General features: G+C 32.5%; 1 protein-coding gene across 1 annotated transcript; it reads right to left on the minus strand.

Annotated features, from left to right (window-relative positions):
• Window positions 1-423: 423 nt before the first annotated feature.
• LOC119369367 (uncharacterized) lies at window positions 424-1566 on the minus strand. The gene is made up of 2 exons (XM_089721725.1): window positions 1002-1566; window positions 424-764 (listed from the first exon to the last, which is right to left on the minus strand). The coding sequence occupies exons 1-2, from the start codon at window positions 1564-1566 to the stop codon at window positions 424-426; spliced, it is 906 nt and encodes a 301-aa protein (XP_089577851.1).
• Between the last annotated feature and the right edge of the window lie 20887 nt (window positions 1567-22453).

The following is a 22453-nucleotide window of genomic DNA, read 5'->3' on the forward strand; positions in this document are numbered from 1 at the left end:
AAGTACCATATTGGCATACTTTCGGTAAACTTCCAAAATAGCCTTCGGTCCGGCCCGACTGCTTGCAGTCCGGGAAAGCTGGCTCTTTGAGCCTCAAAATTTTGGTGTTCACAGGCGACTGCAGCCGCTGTCTCCGGCGGCTGCCGCCGCCGGCGATAGCGGCTACCGCCGCCTTTAAGGGCGGCCGCCATCGCCGCGGCCGGAAAAACTGGCTTTTAGAGCCTCAAAATTTGAGTATTCACAGTCTCGCAGGTACAAAAGTGGACTGGGATGGGGAGACAATTTTCCGTAGGACATGCTTCATCCGATTAGCTAAGACCTTTGCCACAATCTTATATAAAACATTACATAGGGAAATTGGCCACAGATCTTCCACAAATTCAGGTTTATCAATTTTTGGAATTAGCACTAAGGTTGTCTCGTTCACCAGATTAGGAAAAGAGCCGTGTGCAATCCACCGTTTACAGCTAGTAGTAACATCTGAACCCACAACTGACCAAAATTTCTGAAAGAACACGGATTGAACCCATCAGGGCCAGGACTTTTGTCCGGGTGCATTTGAAATACCACCGATCGAAACTCGTCATCAAGGAAAGGGGCCATAAGATTATCATTATCAGTTTCAGAGACCCGAGAATTAACATGCTCAAGAACAGGACTAGACTGGATAGGTGTGGCCATAAATAGTGTAGTGAAGTATTCTAGGAACACAATATGCATATCCCTCAGTTCTTCCTTCCAGTCACCTCTCGAGTCCCAGATACCTGGAAGATAGTTTAATTTTTTACGTGAGGAAACTGAGGAGTGAAAGTACCTGGTATTTTTATCCCCATGAGCAAGCCAGAATATTTTTTATCGTTGTTTCCAATACTGCTCTTCTTTAAGAAGCAAATCACCAAGCTGCTTTTGTAGTAAAAAATACTCTGAATTGTCACTGCACTGGTGGACTCGAAAGCCATTAAGTCGGGTTTTAAGCAATTTAATATCTTTAAGGAACTTACTATGTAAGTCACGTCCCCAAATTCGCAACCCAGATCTGCATGCTTGCAGTTTACCCATTACATCACCGTGGGCTCCACGGGCCCAATTATGAGTAACAGTCTCATCAAGGTTAGGCTCCCCAATCCATGCATTTTCAAACATAAAGCTAATATGTCTTTTAGTCCTTAGGTCAGTGCCCAATAAAAGCAATAATGGAGAATGGTCCGATGTGCCACTAATTAAATTGTGAACCGTAGCATTTGGGAAAAAGCGAGGCCATGTATCTGAAGCCACCATTTGGTCCAATCTTTCCTCAATTTTGTTACGTCCCCTACCAGACCGCCATGTAAATGGATACCCTACCATACCGAGATCGGAGACCCGACACACCTCCAGCACTTCTCGAAATCCCTCATGATTACGTAGCTCATAAGGGTGGCCCCCTATCTTCTCATCATCTGCAAGTAGGTTATTAAAGTCACCCATTAGAAGCCAAGGAAGGTTGTGCTGACTAGCTAGAGTTTTAAGGAGAGTCCAAGTGTCTGGCTTCCTATGGTGTTCAAGGAACCCATATACACATGTCATTCGCCAAGTATGTGGTCCCTAAGTTATTTGCATATCAATGTGATTTGGGGAGTAAGAATAAAGATCAACATTCAAATTATTATTCCAAAAGATAGCTAAACCACCACTTCGACCAAGACAATCAACTGAAAAAGAAGAGGAAAAACCACACTGCAAACTTAAGTTTTTAACATAAGAGGAAGCTACTTTTGTCTCCATAAGGAAGCAGAACATGGGCTTATTGGCACGAATAAGATCCTTTAGAACACTCACTGCTCGAGGGTTGCCCATCCCTCGGCAGTTCCAACATAGGAACGTCATGGCTCTCGGCGGCCTTGAGTACTAGGGCTCGCCGCTTTAACTGAGGTACTAAGTAAAGATGCTATCACTGCTGTGTACATTTGCATCAATTTGCATGGCTGAAGCAGAAGGTGGTAAGGAATCAATACCGTTTTGGGTTTGAGTTGTTAAATTTACCACGTGAAGAGTATCTGCATGTCTGGCCCGCTTGTTTCCCCCCATAGTGTGTGAAATACAATCTTCAAGATCAGTTGGATCCAATCTAGTTCTAATCGGGTCCACCAATACAACTTTCCCATGATCTTGTGTTCCTGTCATGTCTGAAGTCTTCGTTTGAACCGTAGGTCTCGGGTCCAAAAGATTTCCATGCTGGTCATGCAGCCACCGATTGTCATAGGAGGCCCAGCCCATCTGTCGCATAGGAGCTCGCAGCCATGGCCCCCAGCCTCACACAATCTCCTCCTCCAGTGTAGAAAAAAGGGACTCACACACCATTTCGGAATGCCCAAGATGGCCACAGATAAAGCATAGAGTTGTCAATTTCTCATACATGAATTCAACCTGAAAAATAGTCCCATCTTTATTCCTGAACTTCTTCCACCTCTTGAGGGGCTGGCGAACATCCACCGTAGTCCTGATTCTTATGTACCTCCGAGACGCAACCGTATTGTTTGATTGGTCATAGGATACATACTGGCCAATGAAGTTCCCAATCTGCTTTCCAAAGTTCTCAGACACCATCCCAGTTGGGATCTTGTGTACTTGCACCCAAAAGTCAACATGGTTTAGTTCAACTGAACTTGGGTCCTGGCCTTGATCTACCTTAGCTACAAGTAGCAGGTTATCTCAGAGATTGACACTAAGATCTTTCTATTCCAATTTTTTCATAATTTATTATTATTTTAATTTCTTTTCTCAAAAACCCTTCCGATTAAGTTTCAAACAATTTATTAATACTCACGCGCAAAGCGCAGAATTACAACTAGTTTATTATATAAATAGCAAAGTGTTAAGTGTATGATATTCCAACTATATAAGCATTCAAAATTGGTCCGATTTAGTCTAATTGATAAGGATCTGGACCCCTAACTTCACCCCAAAAGCTAGCTTGTAGGGGAAAGACTGAATCCAGCCTTATACACTAGCCCAGGATGTACTCCGCGGGCGATGTGGGACGCATCATCCCCACCCCCATAAGACCTGACTGCCTCAGTCGGCGTTCTGACGAACCCCATGAGACACCGACCCCACGAAGCCAGAGCTCTGATACCAAATGATAAGGATCTGGACCCCTAACTTCGCCCCAAAAGCTAGCTCGTAGGGGAAGAACTGAACCCAGCCTTATACACTAGCCCAGGATGTACTCCGCGGGCGATGTGGGACGCATCACTAATTGAATCTTTTCAAAGAAGAAAAGACTCTTACGTAATTAAATCAATTCAGCTCAATTTTTAATTTGATTTTTTGAAATAATTTTGACCATTTTTTGGACCTAAAAGAATTCGATTAGTCAATATATAAATTTAAAAAACATATACTTTCTGTCAATAGTGAATTACAATTGAATTTTCTAAACACTAAACCAACCTAAAATCTTACTGGCTTAGAGGGCGTTTGGTTCAGGTAATTCATGCAGGTGATAATTGTAGGGCTGCACGTGGTCGGATTGGGTCGGATTTATTGATTTAAAGTACCTAACCCATACGTGCGTGTCAAAAATTTTTTTACTCAACCCAACCCATTAAATGCGTGAATCCGCAGGGTATAAACGGGTTGGATTGGGTATAAATTTAATGTAAACCGCATGTTAAATAAATGATAATAATAAAATTATTTTTAAATAAAATACAACTAGTTAAAAGAAAATTACTAAGAAAATTAAATATATTTAGAAATTTAAATACAATAATTTTCACAAACTACAAGTATATTTCAATAATAATATTAAAATTAAATGTTTTAACATGATCATTATTATCATCATAATAATCATAATCAACAATGAAAAATTAAATTTTTTAATAAAAAGACAACCAGTAAAATTAAAAATACTTAATAACAATAAATTACAATAGATTCCAATAGCGGCAATAGCTAACAGGTTTATACTAAAGAAAAAAAAACAATGATTTAAAAGTCAATATCTACTATATATGTAAATAATTTAGTATTTATATTCAAAACTATAAATCAAATCAAATTAGCTAAATAATTTATAATTGCACATACATATATTATTTATGGGTTGAGACCCAAACCATTATGTCTTCAAACCTGTCGTGTTGGGTTGGGTCACTCGGATTGGGTCAGGTAACAACGGCTCATGTGCAACCCTAGATGGTTGATTTCATACCCAATAACTAAGTTCTAGGTGTTTGGTACACGTTTTAATCAACAATTGACAACTAATTGGAGTTCTAATCAGCTGTCGATTCCATTAGCTTACATTTTGAAATTCTTTCATACGTTTTAGAATAATAATTTTCACATTTTTTTCAGTTATTTAATAAATATTTAATTGATCTAAATTTAAAATTTATAATATTTAACAATTTGCAAATTGAAGTATTCAGCGGTGAAATTTATAAGCCAAAATGTACAATTGGTCAAAGTAGAATTTATAAAATTTTACTTACTTCCTGTTTGAAATAAATGAATTTCAAAAAGTTTTATGGAATTCATTTAGAAATCTATATTTTTATGTTTGGAATGAAAAAAATGTAGATTTTCAATTTTAGGAATTCAATTCCAGGAATTGAATATGACTACATCAAATTTCAAACAACTATATCATGTATTTTTGTATCAACATTATTTCAAATCAAATACTATCTCTGCTCCATAATATTTGTCACATTTAAGAAAATAGTTTGTTTCAAAATATTTGTCACGTTTATATATAGAACAGAGATAGTAAATTTATATATAAATATAAATTTATACGCTCTATATTTAACACCATGTATATATAATATTTGTGACAAATATTATATATTTAACAATAGAATAATTATTTAACATCAAAAATTTTACTTTATATATATATATATATATATATATATATATATATATAGACACACACACACTTGTTAGAGCAAGTGTCATGAAAACTGTCATGACTCGATTATTTTTTTCCCTTCAATTTTTAAATTATATATATAATATTTGTAAATGTTAAATTAAGAGATTAAATTTTGTGAATGACAACTTTCTTAAAAAGAAAATTATAGGAATAATAAAAGATATGTGAAATAAAAAAATTTTGCTGAAACTTTAATTATAATTCACTTAATTACAATCTCAAAATTTATAAATGAAATAATAAAAATAATTATTATGGAATAAATAACATAAGATTTCCATTTAAAAAATTCTAAAATATAAATTAAGAGCAAAATCTAGATTCAAATATTATAAGATTTTGATTTATTCTAAAATATTGTAAGATTTTGAGATTCATATAGTACGGAAGTTTTACATAATATGAATTATCAATTAATTTTTGTAAAAAAATTCTATATTTAAGAAAGTTGTAAAAAAAAAAATCAAGAAAAAAAATTTCATGTAAAAAATAAAAAGTTAACATACACACTTTATGTAAGCTTATGTAATATTATAAAATAAAAAGATAAAGAGATGTCATCCATATATATACGTTTTCAATTGTATAAATATATATCATAATATTTTAATATTATTATTATTATTATTATTATTTCAAATTTTAAGCAATTTAGTTGGGGTATATAAATTTTTATTTAAATAATTATTTATGTTTGAAAAATCTTTAAAATTTAAATGAGATAATCTAAAATTTAAAAAATCTTTAAAATTAAAATTTGAAATTTAATGTATTGTGTTGTTATAGATAATCTATATGCATGACTGCATAACAAGGGATTCACTGCAAATACTACCTTGCTCATTAACTAATAAAATATTTTAATTAATACAATCATAAAATAAAAAAGATAAAGTAAAAAATTTAAAAACTAAGATATATATAGTTATTTTAAATAAATATTAATTTTTTAAAATAAAATTATTGGCAGGTTGTGATTGATTTCTAATAATTTAGAGAATAAAATTAAATTTTAAATTATTAGACATTTAATTTCAATCAAGTTAAACAAACTCTTTACATATAAAACCCATAACGGATAGATCTTATAAAGATACTCCTTATGTTTCTAGAAAATTTGATGTAGAATTAAAATTATATGTAAATTTGAAAATATTGTATTTAGTAGCAAGGGCCGAAATTTTTAACTTAGAAAACTGAATGATATGATTAAACCTCCTTAATTAGTTATAGGTCTTAGAACTTATTTCTTATCAAAACACATAATTAAGAGTGTGTTATGACTTCACATAAAAGTTGAAACTAATTCATTTAATTTAGATTTAGAAAATTAATTGGTATAATTAGTTTTATATAAATAAAATGTTTCAAAAATTTAGACCACCAAAACGTATTAAATTAAAATATTATCATAAAAAATATATCATTTTTTATATACAATAATTTTATACTTTTTATTTTAGCACCTAAGATCATCCAATACATTAAGAATAAGTACATGGTTCAATTTTGCTGCCTTCTCTCAGCATTGATACTAAGACCCTTCTCAAGCTTATCTTTGCAGAAATCCTGCAAATGATCAACACGAAATCCAGCAAATCCTAGTCTTTTCATCTTTGATCATAAGATCAATAAATTCATCCATATAATACACCTCTAACATATTTCTTCGTACAAAATACTAAAATGACACCACCATAAATTAACAATACAAAATTATAAGCTTAAGACAACGAAAACAATTCAAAACTAAAATCATTGTTTAATAACATAATCATAGAGTTAAAAACTCTTCCAAATTCAAAGTGTAATTTCTAATGGTACCTAGTTGCAGTGCTTAACTTAGTGGCCTCGTGGAATCTCCTGTGACCATAAAAGACGTGAGAAAAAAAATGGACTTTTATAGAGATAATGAGATAAAGATGAGTAGATTACGAGAAACAAATTTAAAGATAAAGCTTTACAATTTAAATTTAAATAATTTAATATAGATAAGGTAAAATCAATATGGATAACGTTTATAGTAGAATGTTAATTAAAAAAAGTTATTTATGCAAACAAAAAAAAAAAAGAAAACGGTCAAAATTCTTAAAAAAAAAAAAAAGATTGCTGAAAAAAAGAAAAAACTCAGAAGTTTCTAAAAAAAGAAAAAATAGATCGTTAAAAAAGCAGAGCGCCAAGTCAACATTTTTAAACTATTTTTTTGCTTTTATATATATATATATATAAATTAAAGAAATGAAAAGAAAGAATTACTATTTCTCAATAAGAAAACGAAGTTAGCTAAAATTAATATTTTTTGAAGAGAAAGATAAAATTAACCTTAGTGAATGTTCCAAACAAACACGTATAAAAGAATTATTACAATAAAACATTCATAGAACTATAAAATGATAAATGAAATTATTCGTCATCATAGCAAATTGAGGTTAGAAATGAATGAGTCAAAATTGATATCCATAATATCGAACAATATCGTCTGGAATTAAGAACTTTTCTTCCATACATAGCTTCTCATGGATCGAGGCAGATCTAACAATTTAAAATTCTTTTTATGTCTTTTGCTTCCTTTTTATTTTGTATTCATTCTTCAGTTAGTTATTTTTTAAACTCAAAAGCACTTTAAAGAGGAAAAGTTTCCTTTAATGAGCGAAATAAGAGAAGAAGAATGGCAAGTATTTGACCAGCTTGAATAATAGAGTGAAAACAATACAAATAAAAAAACGAAGGAATTGAGAACGTTGAATCTTTTTTTTGTTTCAACTTTTATCTATAATCTATAATCTATATAAAAGTACGAATGGAGAATATTGGGTTCTTAAAATGCTCCTATAGACTTTTAATTTTATCAGTTGATTGAAGCATAATTTAGTCTTATTTATTATATTAATATTATAAATTTAATTTCATTCTAATTAGAAATTTGACTTTAATCTTATTCTAATATTATCAATCTATTATTTTTATTATTGGCAATGATTTTCGCAAGTGTACTAATCGCAACAAGTAATATAGAATGAGTAGAGTATCGTTCCCTTGAGAATTGTATAACAAGTACCAAATTTATGTTAACCTACTATTATTTAAATGGCAATTTAGGAAAATTATTTTAAGAAATTAAATTCAACAAATAAAAGATAACAAAAAAAAATCAAGCAACCAATTTTTGATTAAAAGAAATCAAGGATTAAAAACTACTAGGGACTTTGACTTCACTTAATTCTATCTAATTTATTTTATTAGTTCGTTAATCAATTTTAATTGTTTAAGTTGGGGAAACAATCATAAAATCACTAACAAGCTCTCCCGATGTATTGTTAGCTATTTTAACCTGGTCTAATCACTTATCTTTCAATAGTGCAATCAAACATGAATTAAATCCTTAAATTTTATGATTTGCTTATGAATTCATAACCAAAGGTTGTTAACTTATGAAAACCCCCATGAGTCAAACCATATAGCTTCCGCATCAAGTTATTATTCTCATGTAATTTATTACCTTTTTCATATCAAAAACCCTTCTCCCGATAATGATTAATGAAATAAATCAATTCAGGAGAGAACTAGGCCTGGAAGCATTAAGTTCAATAATAAATTATACTTTGAACAAAGAAAAATAAATCTAATATTATAAATTGGAAAAAGAAATTAAGCTACATCAAATCTCTAGTATAAAAGTTTAGTTCGACAAGGTAATTAAATAAAACTCAATTAAACTTGATAATAATTCCATAATCAATGTGAATAATGAAAAGTAAAAACAAGATTCAGAGTTTAGAGATAAAAATTAGTCAAATAACATGAACGGCTTCCTTGAATCTTGACACAAATCTTGATTACTTGAAATCTTAAAGAGAGAAAAATAATAGAATAAAAGATTATAGAACCAAAGATGGAATATACAATGAATCGATTTTTCTTGACTATGGCTAGTCTTTCTATTTATATAGACTTTCTGGAATATCTTCGTGTTCGTTTAGGAAAGTGAATCTTTATTAAGTAAGAAATCTTTTGGAAATATGAAACTGTTAGGCTTTGTATTTCTTTTCAATTAGGACTCTCCTAGCATCTAAATAGGATTTAAACTTGATTGACACATCAGAAAAGTATCTCATGCGGGTCCATGCAAGCGGTATGGGTTGAAACTGACATTCTCGGCCCAAAGCGAATCTGGTCTTCAGCACGGGCGTGCTATCTGGCACGGCTTGAGTACAGTCTTTTCTGCATTTTTAGCTGATTTTCTATAAAAAAAATCCTACAAAATTGCTCATGATCAAGTGAAATATGATTTAAGGAAGCTTTGAACAAAAACATAAATAAAACTAATTAAAAATATTAAAAATCTCAGTAAAAACAATATTAAAAATACTATAAAATAATGCCTATCAATTATATTAATATTATAAATTTTTAATCCCATTCTAATTAGGAATTTCTCTTATCATACCACTATATATATGTTTAATTTTAATTGCTTTTGACTATTAAAAATTTATTGTCTTTGACTATCAAGAATTATTACATCAAGTTTTTGCAATTTAGAATAATTGAGTTTGTAATAATGTCTTCTTCTTGTGATAAGTATAATCTTAACTTTCTCTGTTTACAAATTAACAAAATATTTTTTTTATTATATATATATATATATATAATTATAAATTTCAATTGTATATATAATCATGTGAATATGAATATACGTAGGAAAATTCTTTCAATCTCGTAACATTATTATTATATCATTAGATTTTCATTAATATAAAAAAATTAATAAAAAATTACATTATATAAAAATTGAATTGAAAAAATATATATATTACATATTTTATATATAATATTATATATATTACTATTATTGAATATTATAAAGTATATATTGGATTCTAATATGATTCCTATTTAGAAATATTCAAATTCAATTTTTAATTTTAATATATATTTATTTTTATATATTGAATTCATAATATAATTTTTATTTAGTAATTCCCATTGTATTAAAAATTCATAATAATAGTGAATAAAATTGTATTAGAAGTTCAAATATATATTTTAATAATTATTCACTAACATATTCTTATTATATCAATTAAAAAGTTTCTATTTGTATTTAAATTAGAAATTTTAATTTATAATAATAGTGATATATATAAAAGTAGGAATAAGAAAAAGAAACATTGGGATTAACTAGTAGTTATATTCTAATTAGGAAACTTTTGAAATTCTTATACATGTAAAAAAAAAAAAGAAAAAACTATGATTTAATATCTTATCATTTAAATATATTATAATATAAAATATTAAATTTATTAATCCAATAATTATAGTTTTTTTTTTAACTTCTTGTTTTTTGATATGGGCTGGCACGCCACATGTTTTTTTTTTTTTTAATTTTTGTCTTAATTATTATATGAATATTATAAATTTAATCTCATTCTAATTAGAAGTTGACTTTAATCCTATTCTAATATGATATCAATTTATTGTTTTTATTATATTAATATTATAAATTTATTCTCATTCTAATTAGAAATTTGTCCTATCATACCATTGTATATATGTTTGGTTTTAATTGCTTTTTTTTTTTTACTATTAAAATTTGTTGCCTTTTACTAAGAATTATTACATTAAACTTTTGCTAATTTGAAATTATTGAGTTTGCAATCATGTCTTTTTCTTGTGGTAAGTATAATCTTTAATTTCTCTATGTATAAATTAATAGAATAATTTTTATTATTTATTTTTATAAATATATATGTATATATATAATTATAAATTTCAATTATATATATAATCATGTGAATATGAATATACGTAGGAAAAATTTTTCAACTACGCAAGCATTGTTATTATATTCTTAAGTTTTTATTAATATAAAAATTAATATTTTTGAGTATATATAAAAATTAATAAAAAACTACATTACATAATAAATGAACAGAATATATATATATATATATATATATATGTATAAATTTTTTATGTTATTATTATTAAATATTATAAAGTATATATTGGATCCTACAATTCCTATTTAGAAATATTCAATTTAAATTTTTAGTTTTAATATATATTTATTTTTATATATTGAATTCATAATATTATTTTTATTTAGAATTTCTATTATATTAGAAATTCATAATATTAGTGAATAAAAATTGTATTAGAATTTCACATATATATTTTAATAATTATTCATTAAGATATTCTTATTATATTAACTAGGTGAAGTTCCGCTCTTGCGCGGATTTCTTTATTTGATACACATTATAATTATTCAAATGGTACCATGAATCATTTTTCCTTGCAATAAAATAAGATAAAATGAAATCGAAAATTGAAAAAAATAAAATAAAATAAATTAATTAAATTAATTTCAAATTTTAGAAAGAGATCAAATATTTTCTTATCAATAAGAATCACATTTAAACTTATCAATTAATTCTTATTCTTAGAAAAAATAATTCTTACTTTTTAAATTCAATTATTTTTAAATCTTGTAAATCATAACTCTTATTATCCAATCGTGAAGTTCAAATTCTACGTCTATTTATTTTTTTCAAAAAATAAATTGAATAAATAAATAGAATACTAAACTTTTATAATGAAGTAATTTATATATGGAATACTTTTTTGTATGCTTTTGACTCAATATATAGAAATATAGATTCTTTAAAAAAAAATAGAAATATACATAGATATATAATAGATGTAGAATATAGAGAGATACAATCAGATATTGCATCTATCCACGTAATTCTTCATAACTCAAAGAAGATGTGTATATAGATAAAATAATATAGTTAAATTTATCGAAATAATATAGATAAAAAAGTAAAATTAAAAAAAATAATACATTCAAATAAAAAGGATAAATTTATATATATATTGAATTTAATTGATCACAGTCTATCAAATAGATATATAATATATATTATATATTAAATAGATATATAATATAAACAAAGATCAGAAGATAAAAGATAGTTAATATTACTTCTAAAGAGACGGAAAGGAGAGAATAAGAAAGAAGATGAACAAAAACCTATAATACTAAAACTTAACACCAATATTAACAGTTAAAAAATAAAAAAGACATAAATAAGCAAAGAATAATTAGCAATCAAATTGAAACTCTGTTACTTACTATGCCTATTTTGTTTTCTTCTGCATTTGCAACTGTAATTGAGCCTTATTTATCTAAATTCTTCTCTGTTATTGAAACTCACAATGTATAAAATGCAATAGCTAAAATATTTAAGAATTCTGTATAACGATCGATATAAATGGATAATGATTAGATTTCAAAATTTAATTGGCCAAATGCATAAAATCTCCACTGAACTTTTTCATTTTAACTATTTGTCAACTTCAACTTTGCAAAGAACCTAATATGCACCTGAATTTAATTTTTTTTGTATCTTTTACACACCCATTCAGTCACAGAATTGAGTGTGAAATATAATTGCTTTTACATGGTTTTTTTTTTTTTAAAAAAAAACAATTGCATACTTTACTCCACGTGGCATTTATATGTGCTAAACCAATTTAAACATATTAGAAATCCCCAAACCAATTGAAAAACCAAGTAAAAACCCATGATTTGGGTCAAACCAAACTTTAATCAACCCAAACTAGCCCCAACATAAATCTATCTTCTCCCTTCTCCCCGATTGTGCATAGCCCTCCCCTCCATTTTTATTTTTTTTTTCCGATCATTTCCTTGTGTCCGGCCAGCACCAACTCCTCTCTCTCCACTTTCGCCTCCTCCCTATCTACTTTTTTTATCAACCTAAACCTACCGTTGTCGCCTTGTAATACCCTCCGCCCAGTCCCGTGAGACCCGACGACGGATGCCACATTCGGTGCCAGAGACACCGTCTTAACTTAACATAAAAATCATAAAATTAGATTCTGAAGTAGAAGTAATTGAGTATTCACAAGTTTAGCGAGTAATATTTTTTTTTTTTTTATGGATAATCATTTCCTTTCGTTTTCATCTCTTTTTTTTTTTTTTTGAAAAATAGATTGGAAAAAATCCTACAGAACTACTGTAAGAATTTCCCTTTAAAAACTGAGCTCGCCAAACATGTGAATACAATACACTCCCAAGTAAACTCCAAACTCCCAACATCTCCAAATAATCATCATAACACAACAACACTTCTATATTTTCATAACTATATAAATCCTCAATAGCATTTTAATATTCATCAATTAATTGCATTCAGTATATATATCAAGTCTTAATAAACGAATCATATCAACTCTCTTGAAATATTTTATATTCAATCATTTAATGAATTTTATGCTTATCTCCGAATATATATACACCAACATAATTGCTACTTACATGCTTAAGTTATTCAAATAACATAATCTCCGAAAATATAATACTTATACATGTCATAATTCTTAATTACAAAAAACTCAATCTACTACTACCACAATAGTCACTTTTGCTCTCATGCTACTCTTCTAGTCTTCAAGCAGCAACCACAGTCTTTAACCTGCGCGTGATAAAAATCAATTCGCTGAGTATAAAACTCAGTGGTGCTCATAATTCACATACTTACTAAAGTTGCAATAACAACTTACTTAAAACACAAATTACATAAAATCATTAAATTTCAACGTACATTTACATTTATAGCAAAAGAAATATCAAATAAACTATTAATTAATAACATAAGGAATTTAATTCTTTCAACTCATAAATTCATTACTTGCACATTTATTATACCAATACATATACTATTTATTTTTAAAACCATGTACCGAAATATCATGATTTGAAAATTCATTTGATAGCATAATCATTAATTTCCAAAGTAAGGTTTACTAAAATAATATGATCTCATTCGTTTAATTCAAATACTTTGAAAGCAATAAGACGATTATAAATACAAATATATTCAGTCTTTAGTTAGGGCTCGTATTAATACAGAATGAACATAAGCAGATTTGATCGTGGCCTATATTAGTACCACCCCCATCACACAATCGTGGCCTATGTTAGCACTACCCCCATCACACAATTGTGGCCTATGAAAGCGCCACCCCCATCACACAATCGTGGCCTATGAAAGCACCACCCCCATCACACAAATAAGCACGTCCGCCTATTTATAAGGACTGATAACCCTAGCATATGATCATAGCTTTGCATAACAAAATCAATCTCATCATACCACATTTCAATCATGCATAGTAGAGCCCAAATCAAAATCATTCTTTTACAAAGGACTTTATTATTTACTCAAAATTCTTAATCAAAAACACTTCATTACTTAATACCCATCATTTCAAAATTTCTCAACTTACAACTTACAAAAATCACCACATTCTTCAAAGGAAATATTTCAAATATATATGCTTAATATAGGAAAATTTCTCATAAATTCCTTTTCTTTTAAAACTTTCTTAATGTCATTATGAAATTTATCATAAGAAACTTCTTATCATATAAAATCATACTTTCCTTATTCAAAATTCAAAGCACATACACCTTAAATACCCATTTTTTTTTAAAACTCTAAACATATGAAAGTTATCAAAATAATCATACTTATGTCATATATATGTAGATAGCATACCATACAAAAAAAATAATTAAGTAAGCCTTACCACCCTAAAGTGGTTTGGCCTCTTAATGAAAACCAAGGGGAGGAATTTTCTTCTCCAAACAAGCATACTAACATAACTCTTATGCACCAAGGTATCAATTTCTATCCTCAACATGCATTATCTAAACTAATTCCACACTTTATCCCAAAATTTCCAACAATTTTTCCCATTTATATCCATTTAAACATATCCACAATAACACTTTTCAAATTTATATCTTATTTTTGTCAAATAAATCCTCAAACATACAAATAATCCAGAGAACATCATCACACATGATTCATACATCTATTTATCCAAATAAACCTATGATTCAAGGCATAGGAAATTTCCAGCATTAAAATAACCTTGACCTATGCTGTGTTTTTAAGATATAACTTGAGTTATAGGTCTCCAAATTGAATGCAATTAGATTCATTAGAAAGCTAAGACAAAATTCTACAAATGTTGTGAAGGGACCACAGCCCAGATCAATGTGTAAGATGGTAAACAGAAGCTAGGAACACAGACCAACAGTCTAGACCCGATTCAGCAGAACTAAGTCCAATGTTTATTAAATTCCTACTTAACCAAACACTCAAATTAAACCAATCCAAAACCCGAGAAGTCTCAAGACACAGGGCAACAACTCTCATGAATAACTCAGAACATAATCTTGCCATTATAGTGGTCGGTGGCTGTGAGCGGTGGCTGTAGTGACAGTGCACTCACAGTGCACTCACCTTAGGCGAATCCCACATCGGTTAAGTGCGAGAGGGAAGTGATGTACTTAAGGTGGGCGGTTTAAAATATGTGTGAGGCCTTTTGGTGGTGAAATGGATGGAGAGTTGGAAGAACTCCAGGGTTAAGCGTGCTCGCTTAACGGAAATCCTAGGATGGGTGACCTCCTGGGAAGTTTCCCATTTCCCCCAAGAATAAAACCGTGCGGGCCGTAGGGCCCAGAGCGGATAATATCACACATGGGCTGGGCCATTACAATTGGTATCAGAGCTGAAGCCTCGCTCCTTTGACCGGTGGTGGGGCAAACCTCAGCGAGGACGCTGAGTCCCTAAGGGGGGGTGAGCGGTGGCTGTGAGCGGTGGCTGTAGTGACAGTGCACTCACCTTAGGCGAATCCCACATCGGTTAAGTGCGAGAGGGAAGTGATGTACTTAAGGTGGGCGGTTTAAAACATGTGTGATGCCTTTTGGTGGTGAAATGGCTGGAGAGTTGAAAGAACTCTAGGGTTAAGCGTACTCGCTTAACGGAAATCCTAGGATGGGTGACCTCTTAGGAAGTTTCTCATTTCCCCCAAGAACAAAACCGTGCGGGCCGTAGGGCCCAGAGCGGACAATATCACACATGGGCTGGGCCGTTACAATTGGTATCAGAGCTGAAGCCTCGCTCCTCTGACCGGTGGTGGGGCAAACCTCAGCGAGGACGCTGAGTCCCTAAGGGAGGGTGAGCGGTGGCTGTGAGCGGTGGCTGTAGTGACAGTGCACTCACCTTAGGCGAATCCCACATCGGTTAAGTGCGAGAGGAAAGTGATGTACTTAAGGTGGGCGGTTTAAAACATGTGTGATGCCTTTTGGTGGTGAAATGGCTGGAGAGTTGACAGAACTTCAGGGTTAAGCGTGCTCGCTTAACGGAAATCCTAGGATGGGTGACCTCCTGGGAAGTTTCTCATTTCCCCCAAGAACAAAACCGTACGGGCCGTAGGGCCCAGAGCGGACAATATCACACATGGGCTGGGCCGTTACACGCGTCTTCGCCAGTCTCTCCCTTTCCAGTTTCGACCTGTGCAACAATGGTGGAGGTGCTAAGCTGCGAAAAATTGATTTTAGGGATTTTAAGGATCCAAAATCAAATTTTCAGAAACTTTATGGTAAAGAAATTAAGGAGGAGAAGAAGAGAAAATTGAAAAGAAGAAGAAGAAAGACAATTAAAGAGATATATGTTGAAAGATTGAAAAGATGTATCATTTTCACCCCCTTTTCCTTTCTTCTTTAAATCTTCTTTTCCATTTTTCCACTTATCAATTCTTGTCGTTTCATCGCCTTCTCTTTCCTTCTTCGTATATCTATTTCTCCTTTTTTCTGCTTGCTGTGATTTATAAATTATTTAGGATTTTTACATTTTGAGAAGGAAATGGAGATTACAATTAAAAAAAATGAAAATTGAGAAAGAGAGATATAGAAATTAGATTGAAAGATAAAAAATTAAACCAAAAAATTGAAGGTTTTAGATTGAACCAAAATATTAAAACTAAAAAATGAAATTGATAAGGGAAGAGATATACAAATCAGATTAAACCCAAAAATCCATCATCAAATAATCATGGAGAGATAAATAGAAAGATAAAAAAAAATGAAAAACAATTCTATAGAGAGATAGAGAGAGAGAGAGAGAGAGAGAGAGAGAGAGAGAGAGAGAGAGAGAGAGAGAGAGAGAGAGAGAGAGAGAGAGAGAGAGTGAGTGAGAAAGGGAAAGAGAAAAAGAGAAAAAAATTCAAATTGAGAAAGCAAGAACCTTTTCTTCTCCACAGATTTATAGCTTCAAGAATTGCAAGAAAAAAAAGACATAGAGAAAGGAGAGATGGAGGAGAGAAAAAGTAAATGAATTAATAATTAAAAATGCCAACTGTATGAGAATGACAACCTTTACGCGTGACTTTTGAAGTGTATTAACGTACCTTACTGATTGGACCAATAAGGGTATAATAGATAAAAAAAAAAAAAAAGAATGAGTTAAGATATGCAAGCGATCCCTCGCAAAGTTAAGGGGCACAGATGATAATTTGAAAAAAGTTCAGGGGAAAAATAATGCATTTTTGGTCAAATTTAATTTAAGTATGCATTTAAGTTTCACACATTATCATAATTATTAAATATATATTAATTAATTATTATTTGAAAACATTTAGAAGGATTATCAATGATAATAAAATTTGAAAAAAAGGAAAAATACTTAAAAATTAAAAAATTTATAAAAAAAGAAAAAAGGGAAAGCTTAAAGAACAGAATACCACATGAGCTTTTTGAATTTTTTTTTTTTTTTTGGCAAAAGGATTATATGTATATACAGATATATAGATATAAATTAAAGAGTTTCTATATGTATTAAATTAGGAATTTTAATTTATAATAATAGTGATATATATAAAAGTACGAATAGGAAAGAGAAATGTTGGGATTAACCATGATACTCTTATTAAATTTAGAGAGGAAAAAATATTTTTGAAGATTTTAATTTTATATTTGAAAAATTAAAAAAAAATAATAAAAAAAATTAAAAACTTGGTGAAAATGATTAAAGAATATATTGCTATCTATATAAGAAATTGTGAACCCCTCCCCCGAATACTAGGCATATAATGCATATGACTAAGGGCAGAAATGCACGTGAATATGTGAGTCGCCACCTTGTTTAATTATTTTAGGGTAAACTAGGAAAAAACCCTAAGTTGACTCCAATTTTAATTAACCTAATTACTAGATTAATTATCCCAATGTTTAAGGCACAATCTTCGAACCCGAGGTGGATCCCGAGACTATGTCATGCTGATGAACTAACCAATGAATGTATGCTTTGCAATGTAAATGATGTAATTGGACCAATGAAATGTTTAAGTGATTTCGACTTGCCGCTTGGGGTTAAATCCCGAACGTGCCTACGTACTTCCGTTTGAATGGAAGATCAAAGTCGACGTAGTTCGATAGGCCTTCTTAAAAGGGCTTTGAATGGGTATGCTTAATGCATGAGTGTGTGTATGCTTCGTGCATTTTGTTTAGGCATTTGGACAAGAATTGATTGATTTGATTAGGCGTTTGTTGCCAAAAGTGTTTATTTAAGGCTTTTAGCCAAAAAAATTGATTTGGGCAATTTGTTGCCAAAAGTTGATGTGATTTAGGCGATTGTCGCCAAAATTGATTATTTGAAGGCTTTTAGCCAAAATGAGTTGATTTAAGCAATTTGTTTGCCAAAAGTGCTGATTGGGCGATTGTCGCCAAAATGAGTGATTTAAGGCTTTTAGCCAAAAGATTGATTAATTCAAGGCATTTTGCCAAAGCTTCGATTTAAGCGATTTGTCGCTAAATATAGTTAATCTCACTTATAGGCAATTTGTTTGCCAAAAGTGATCAATTGAATTGCAATATAGACAATTTATTGCCAAAAAAAACGTGTTTAATTAAGGCTATTTAGCCACAATTATTGATTAATTGGACTTAAGCCGGACTGTTCGAAATAAAGGCGATTATACCATAGTCATTAATTGACCAGATACTTTAGCCAATATTGTCGGATTTAGACTTTAATACCACGATTATTAATTAACCGGGCATTTAAGCTTAATCATATTTAATTAAGGCAGTTTTATTTGCCAAATTGATGACGTGAATGCATTGATGCAACAGATTAATTCAGAATTGGAGTAGAAGAAGAATATGCATGAAATGCTAAAATTAAATGAGCAGAGTTTCGTTTATTTACTGAGTTAATCGGCGGCCGCTTCTTAGCTTCAGCTTGAAAACTCCGGATTAAGCTCCTCGTTTGGGGAATATTAATTAATTTAATTTAATTTAAGTGGCCAAATATCACAACAGCAGAGTAATAAAAGCCTATACTAAATGCAGAAAAGCAGTAAAAGAATCGCAAGGACCGTAGGGGAGAAGGAGCATCCGTCAACACAGACTGAGTGCCTAAAAATGGAGTGCCGGGGCTGTATTTATAGGAAAATTCGGACTGGAGGGCGGCCGCTGTGTCCGGCGGCCGGCGGCCGCTGCCGCTGTGTCCGGCGGCCGGCGGCCAGCGCCGCCGTGGACGGCGGCAGACGTCGATGTGGCCGGCGGGCTTGTGGGTCTCTCGTTCAAAAGCCTTTTTCGGGAGTTCCATACCTCCAAAAAATATTTCGGGACCAGTTCTGCGATCCTCGTAATTTTCTGGACGTTCCAAGTACCATATTGGCATACTTGCGGTGAACTTTTCCGAACGACCTTGGTCCGGCCGGACTGTTTACAGTCCAGGAAAATAGGCTTTTTGAGCCTCAAAATTTGAGTATTCACAGTTGCCCCCACCGGCAACCATAAAAATGATTTATGGGAGTCGGTGGTTGTCTGAAAATAAATTTTGAAGGTGAAAAATCGGACGCGTCCAGACGTCCCGCCTTTTGGCTATTTCCTTGATTTTTTTTTTCGATTTTTTTTAGGCCTTAGGGGCCAAACTGTGAACTTTTTGGGCCTATGTGGCCAAACTGGGAATTTTGGGCCTTAGGGGCCAAAATGTGAACTTCCGGGCCTATGTGGCCAAATGTGAACTTTTGGGCCTTAGGGGCCAAATGTGAACTTTTGGGCCTTAGGGGCCAAAATGTGAACTTTTGGGCCTTTGGGGCCAAAATGTGAACTTCTGGGCCTTTGTGGCCAAATTGGGTATTTTTGGGCCTTTGGAGCTAAATTGAGAATTTTTTGGGCCTTAGGGGCCAAAATGGGTATTTTTAGGCCTTTGGGGCCAAATTGAGAATTTTTGGGCCTTTGTGGCTAGAGGAGGAGGAGGCCCCGTCGCTGATGCCATGGTTGCTAGATTTTCCCTGTTTTTCTTTTTTTGCTTGTATTTCTGTACTGAATTTTTGCTGTACCTGCACTTGGTTAGTACTGAAAATTTTTTACATGTATGCATGATTATCCACTTTGAAAGAAAACGGTTTTTTTTTTTTTCAGACTCCTCATTCTTTCTCGATATTCGTGCTAAAAAAAACAATTTTCAGCCAGTTTCTTCTCTTTTCTCTCTTTTCCTTCTTCTATTTCTTCCAAAAATGAACCCTTTTTATAACCACAACATGCACAGCTGGACTAAGAGTCTCTCCAAAGTCGAAAAGATCAACTTAGGGAGGTACGGTCTTTCTCCTATTGTTACCCTTAGGGGAGTGGTAATTGACTGGGATTTTTTACGGGCCTGTATCAGACTTTGGGACCCGGAGGCCCACGTTTTCCGGTTCGGGGCCATGATGGAGGAGATGTGCCCTCTTTTTGAGGAATTCTGCGCCATTATAGGGTGCGATCCCAATGCCCTTTCAGTCAAGCATGAGGCCAAAATTGGGTATGTTCGGTCGTTTGAAAGCCTGTTTCAGTTCAGCCGGCCACAAGCTAGGGCCATGATTGTTGGTGACCAGAAAGCAATTCTGCTGCCCCTGATTGACGAATTTTCAGAGGTTCATTCAGACGACCCAGACCGGATGAGGCTAAGAATGCGGGCCTTGGTTTTCTGCTTATTAGCTGGTTTCTTGTTCAACAAGGATCCAGGCTTTGGGGATTTGCGACTCTGCCCCATGGTTCGACAGATGGAGGATATGGGTTGCATCGGTGGCATTGTGCTAGCAGAGACCATCAGGAGCCTTGATAGAGCTACTTTAGGCTTCGATGACTGGACAGTCTCTCCGATTATTCTCCAGGTATTTCCCCTTTTCCTCTTCCTTTTTTCTTCTTTCTTTTGGCTCGTTCCTTTGTAATAGAAAGGATCCATTACTCAGGTTTGGTTAGAGGACCACCTCCAAGTGGTTGCTGCTCCTACTCTCTTGCCTTACAACCCCTCTCAGTATCGTATGCGGAGGATCCTGATTACTCATCCGTCTATTGATGCATGGACCTCATGGCTGATTGAGTTGGGTCCAAATGAGGTACTGTGGGACATTTCTTAGTATGACATCACCCGCTTCATCCAGGTTAGCTTCCGCCATACTCGGGTTTACCTGCTAGGCCTTACACACTGTACTTGGTACTGCGCTTCGCGTGTTTTGAGGCAGATGGGGATAGACCAGACTGTTCCGATTATGGATGACATTTCAGCTGATTCAGCCATCACTCCAGGTGTTACCCGAGCCGTCCTTAGGGCTTGGGTTAGAGACCATCACATGGTTAGGCCTTTACCTAATCCTGCCGGTGTTCAGACTTCTCTTGAGTATTGGACCTGGTTCATTGTCGTTGTCTGGCCGGTTGAAAGGCCAAGGAGGAACGCACTGCTGAGTGTACTTGAAGGTTGGGCTCAGGCTGACGCTGATAATGAGATTGGGACTGATGAGGAGATTGTGTTGGCTCCCCGGACAGGTGAGGTTGGAGAGAGTTCAGCAGCTAGGGATGACTCGGAGGATGTTGCCCCACGGAGGCGACAGGACACCTAGACTCTTATAGGCTTTTGGACTTTTGTTGTTTTTCCCTTATTTTGACTTTTTTGACTTTTTATTTGGGACTTTGACTTTGGATGTTTTGTTTTTTTTTTTTTGGACTTGGACTTAGACTTCATTATTTATTTATTTTTCTTGGATTCTTTTGCTTTCTGCTTGACTTCGGACTGTTTGACTTTATGGCTTTAATTGGGAATTTCATTTGACTTTTAAACTTTCCAAGCATTTTCCAACTTTATTTATTCAAGCTCTAATTTTTGCCTAAGCCGCCCTTTCGGGTTTTCAGCTTAGCGGGCCCCGACTTTTGCCTAAGCCGCCCTTTTCGGGTTTTCGACTTAGCGGGTTTTTCTCTTTTTTTTTTTTTTTTTGGCAAAGAAGAATGAATTATGAAATAATTTTCTCATTAATGTTTAGACCGCGCCCAAAGAGGGCTCCCTACATATCTCCGATACACAATTTCTTTTTTCCGAGGAGAATCAGGTCTAATGTAGCTCTTTTTTACACCATGCAATGACTGTAATTACACATAATATCTTTTTAGTTGATCTAAATTACATGGATTTGTGAACTCCAAACCATCTAAATCAGTCAAAATGATGGCTCCGCCGGACAGTATCCTCTTTAGAATGTAGGGCCCAGCCCAATGAGGGCGGAACTTCCCACGTGGGTCTATGACTGGTTGTCTAATTTCTTTCAAGACCAAACAACTTCTTCCAGTTTTCGGTCTTTGACCTTCTTATTAAAATGCCGTGT

Source organism: Jatropha curcas, chromosome 1 (genome assembly GCF_041381405.1).
Source record: "Jatropha curcas cultivar XTBG-Jc1 chromosome 1, XTBG_Jcur_1.0, whole genome shotgun sequence".
Lineage (NCBI taxonomy): Eukaryota > Viridiplantae > Streptophyta > Magnoliopsida > Malpighiales > Euphorbiaceae > Jatropha > Jatropha curcas.

Bases quoted from the DNA above. Each gene is read 5' to 3' on its own strand.
- LOC119369367 (XM_089721725.1), bottom strand. From the start codon at position 1,566: ATGACATGTGTATATGGGTTCCTTGAACACCATAGGAAGCCAGACACT. The intron at 765-1,001 runs GTAAGTTCCTTA...ACTATCTTCCAG, and splicing joins TTGGGGACGTGACTTACATA to GTATCTGGGACTCGAGAGGT.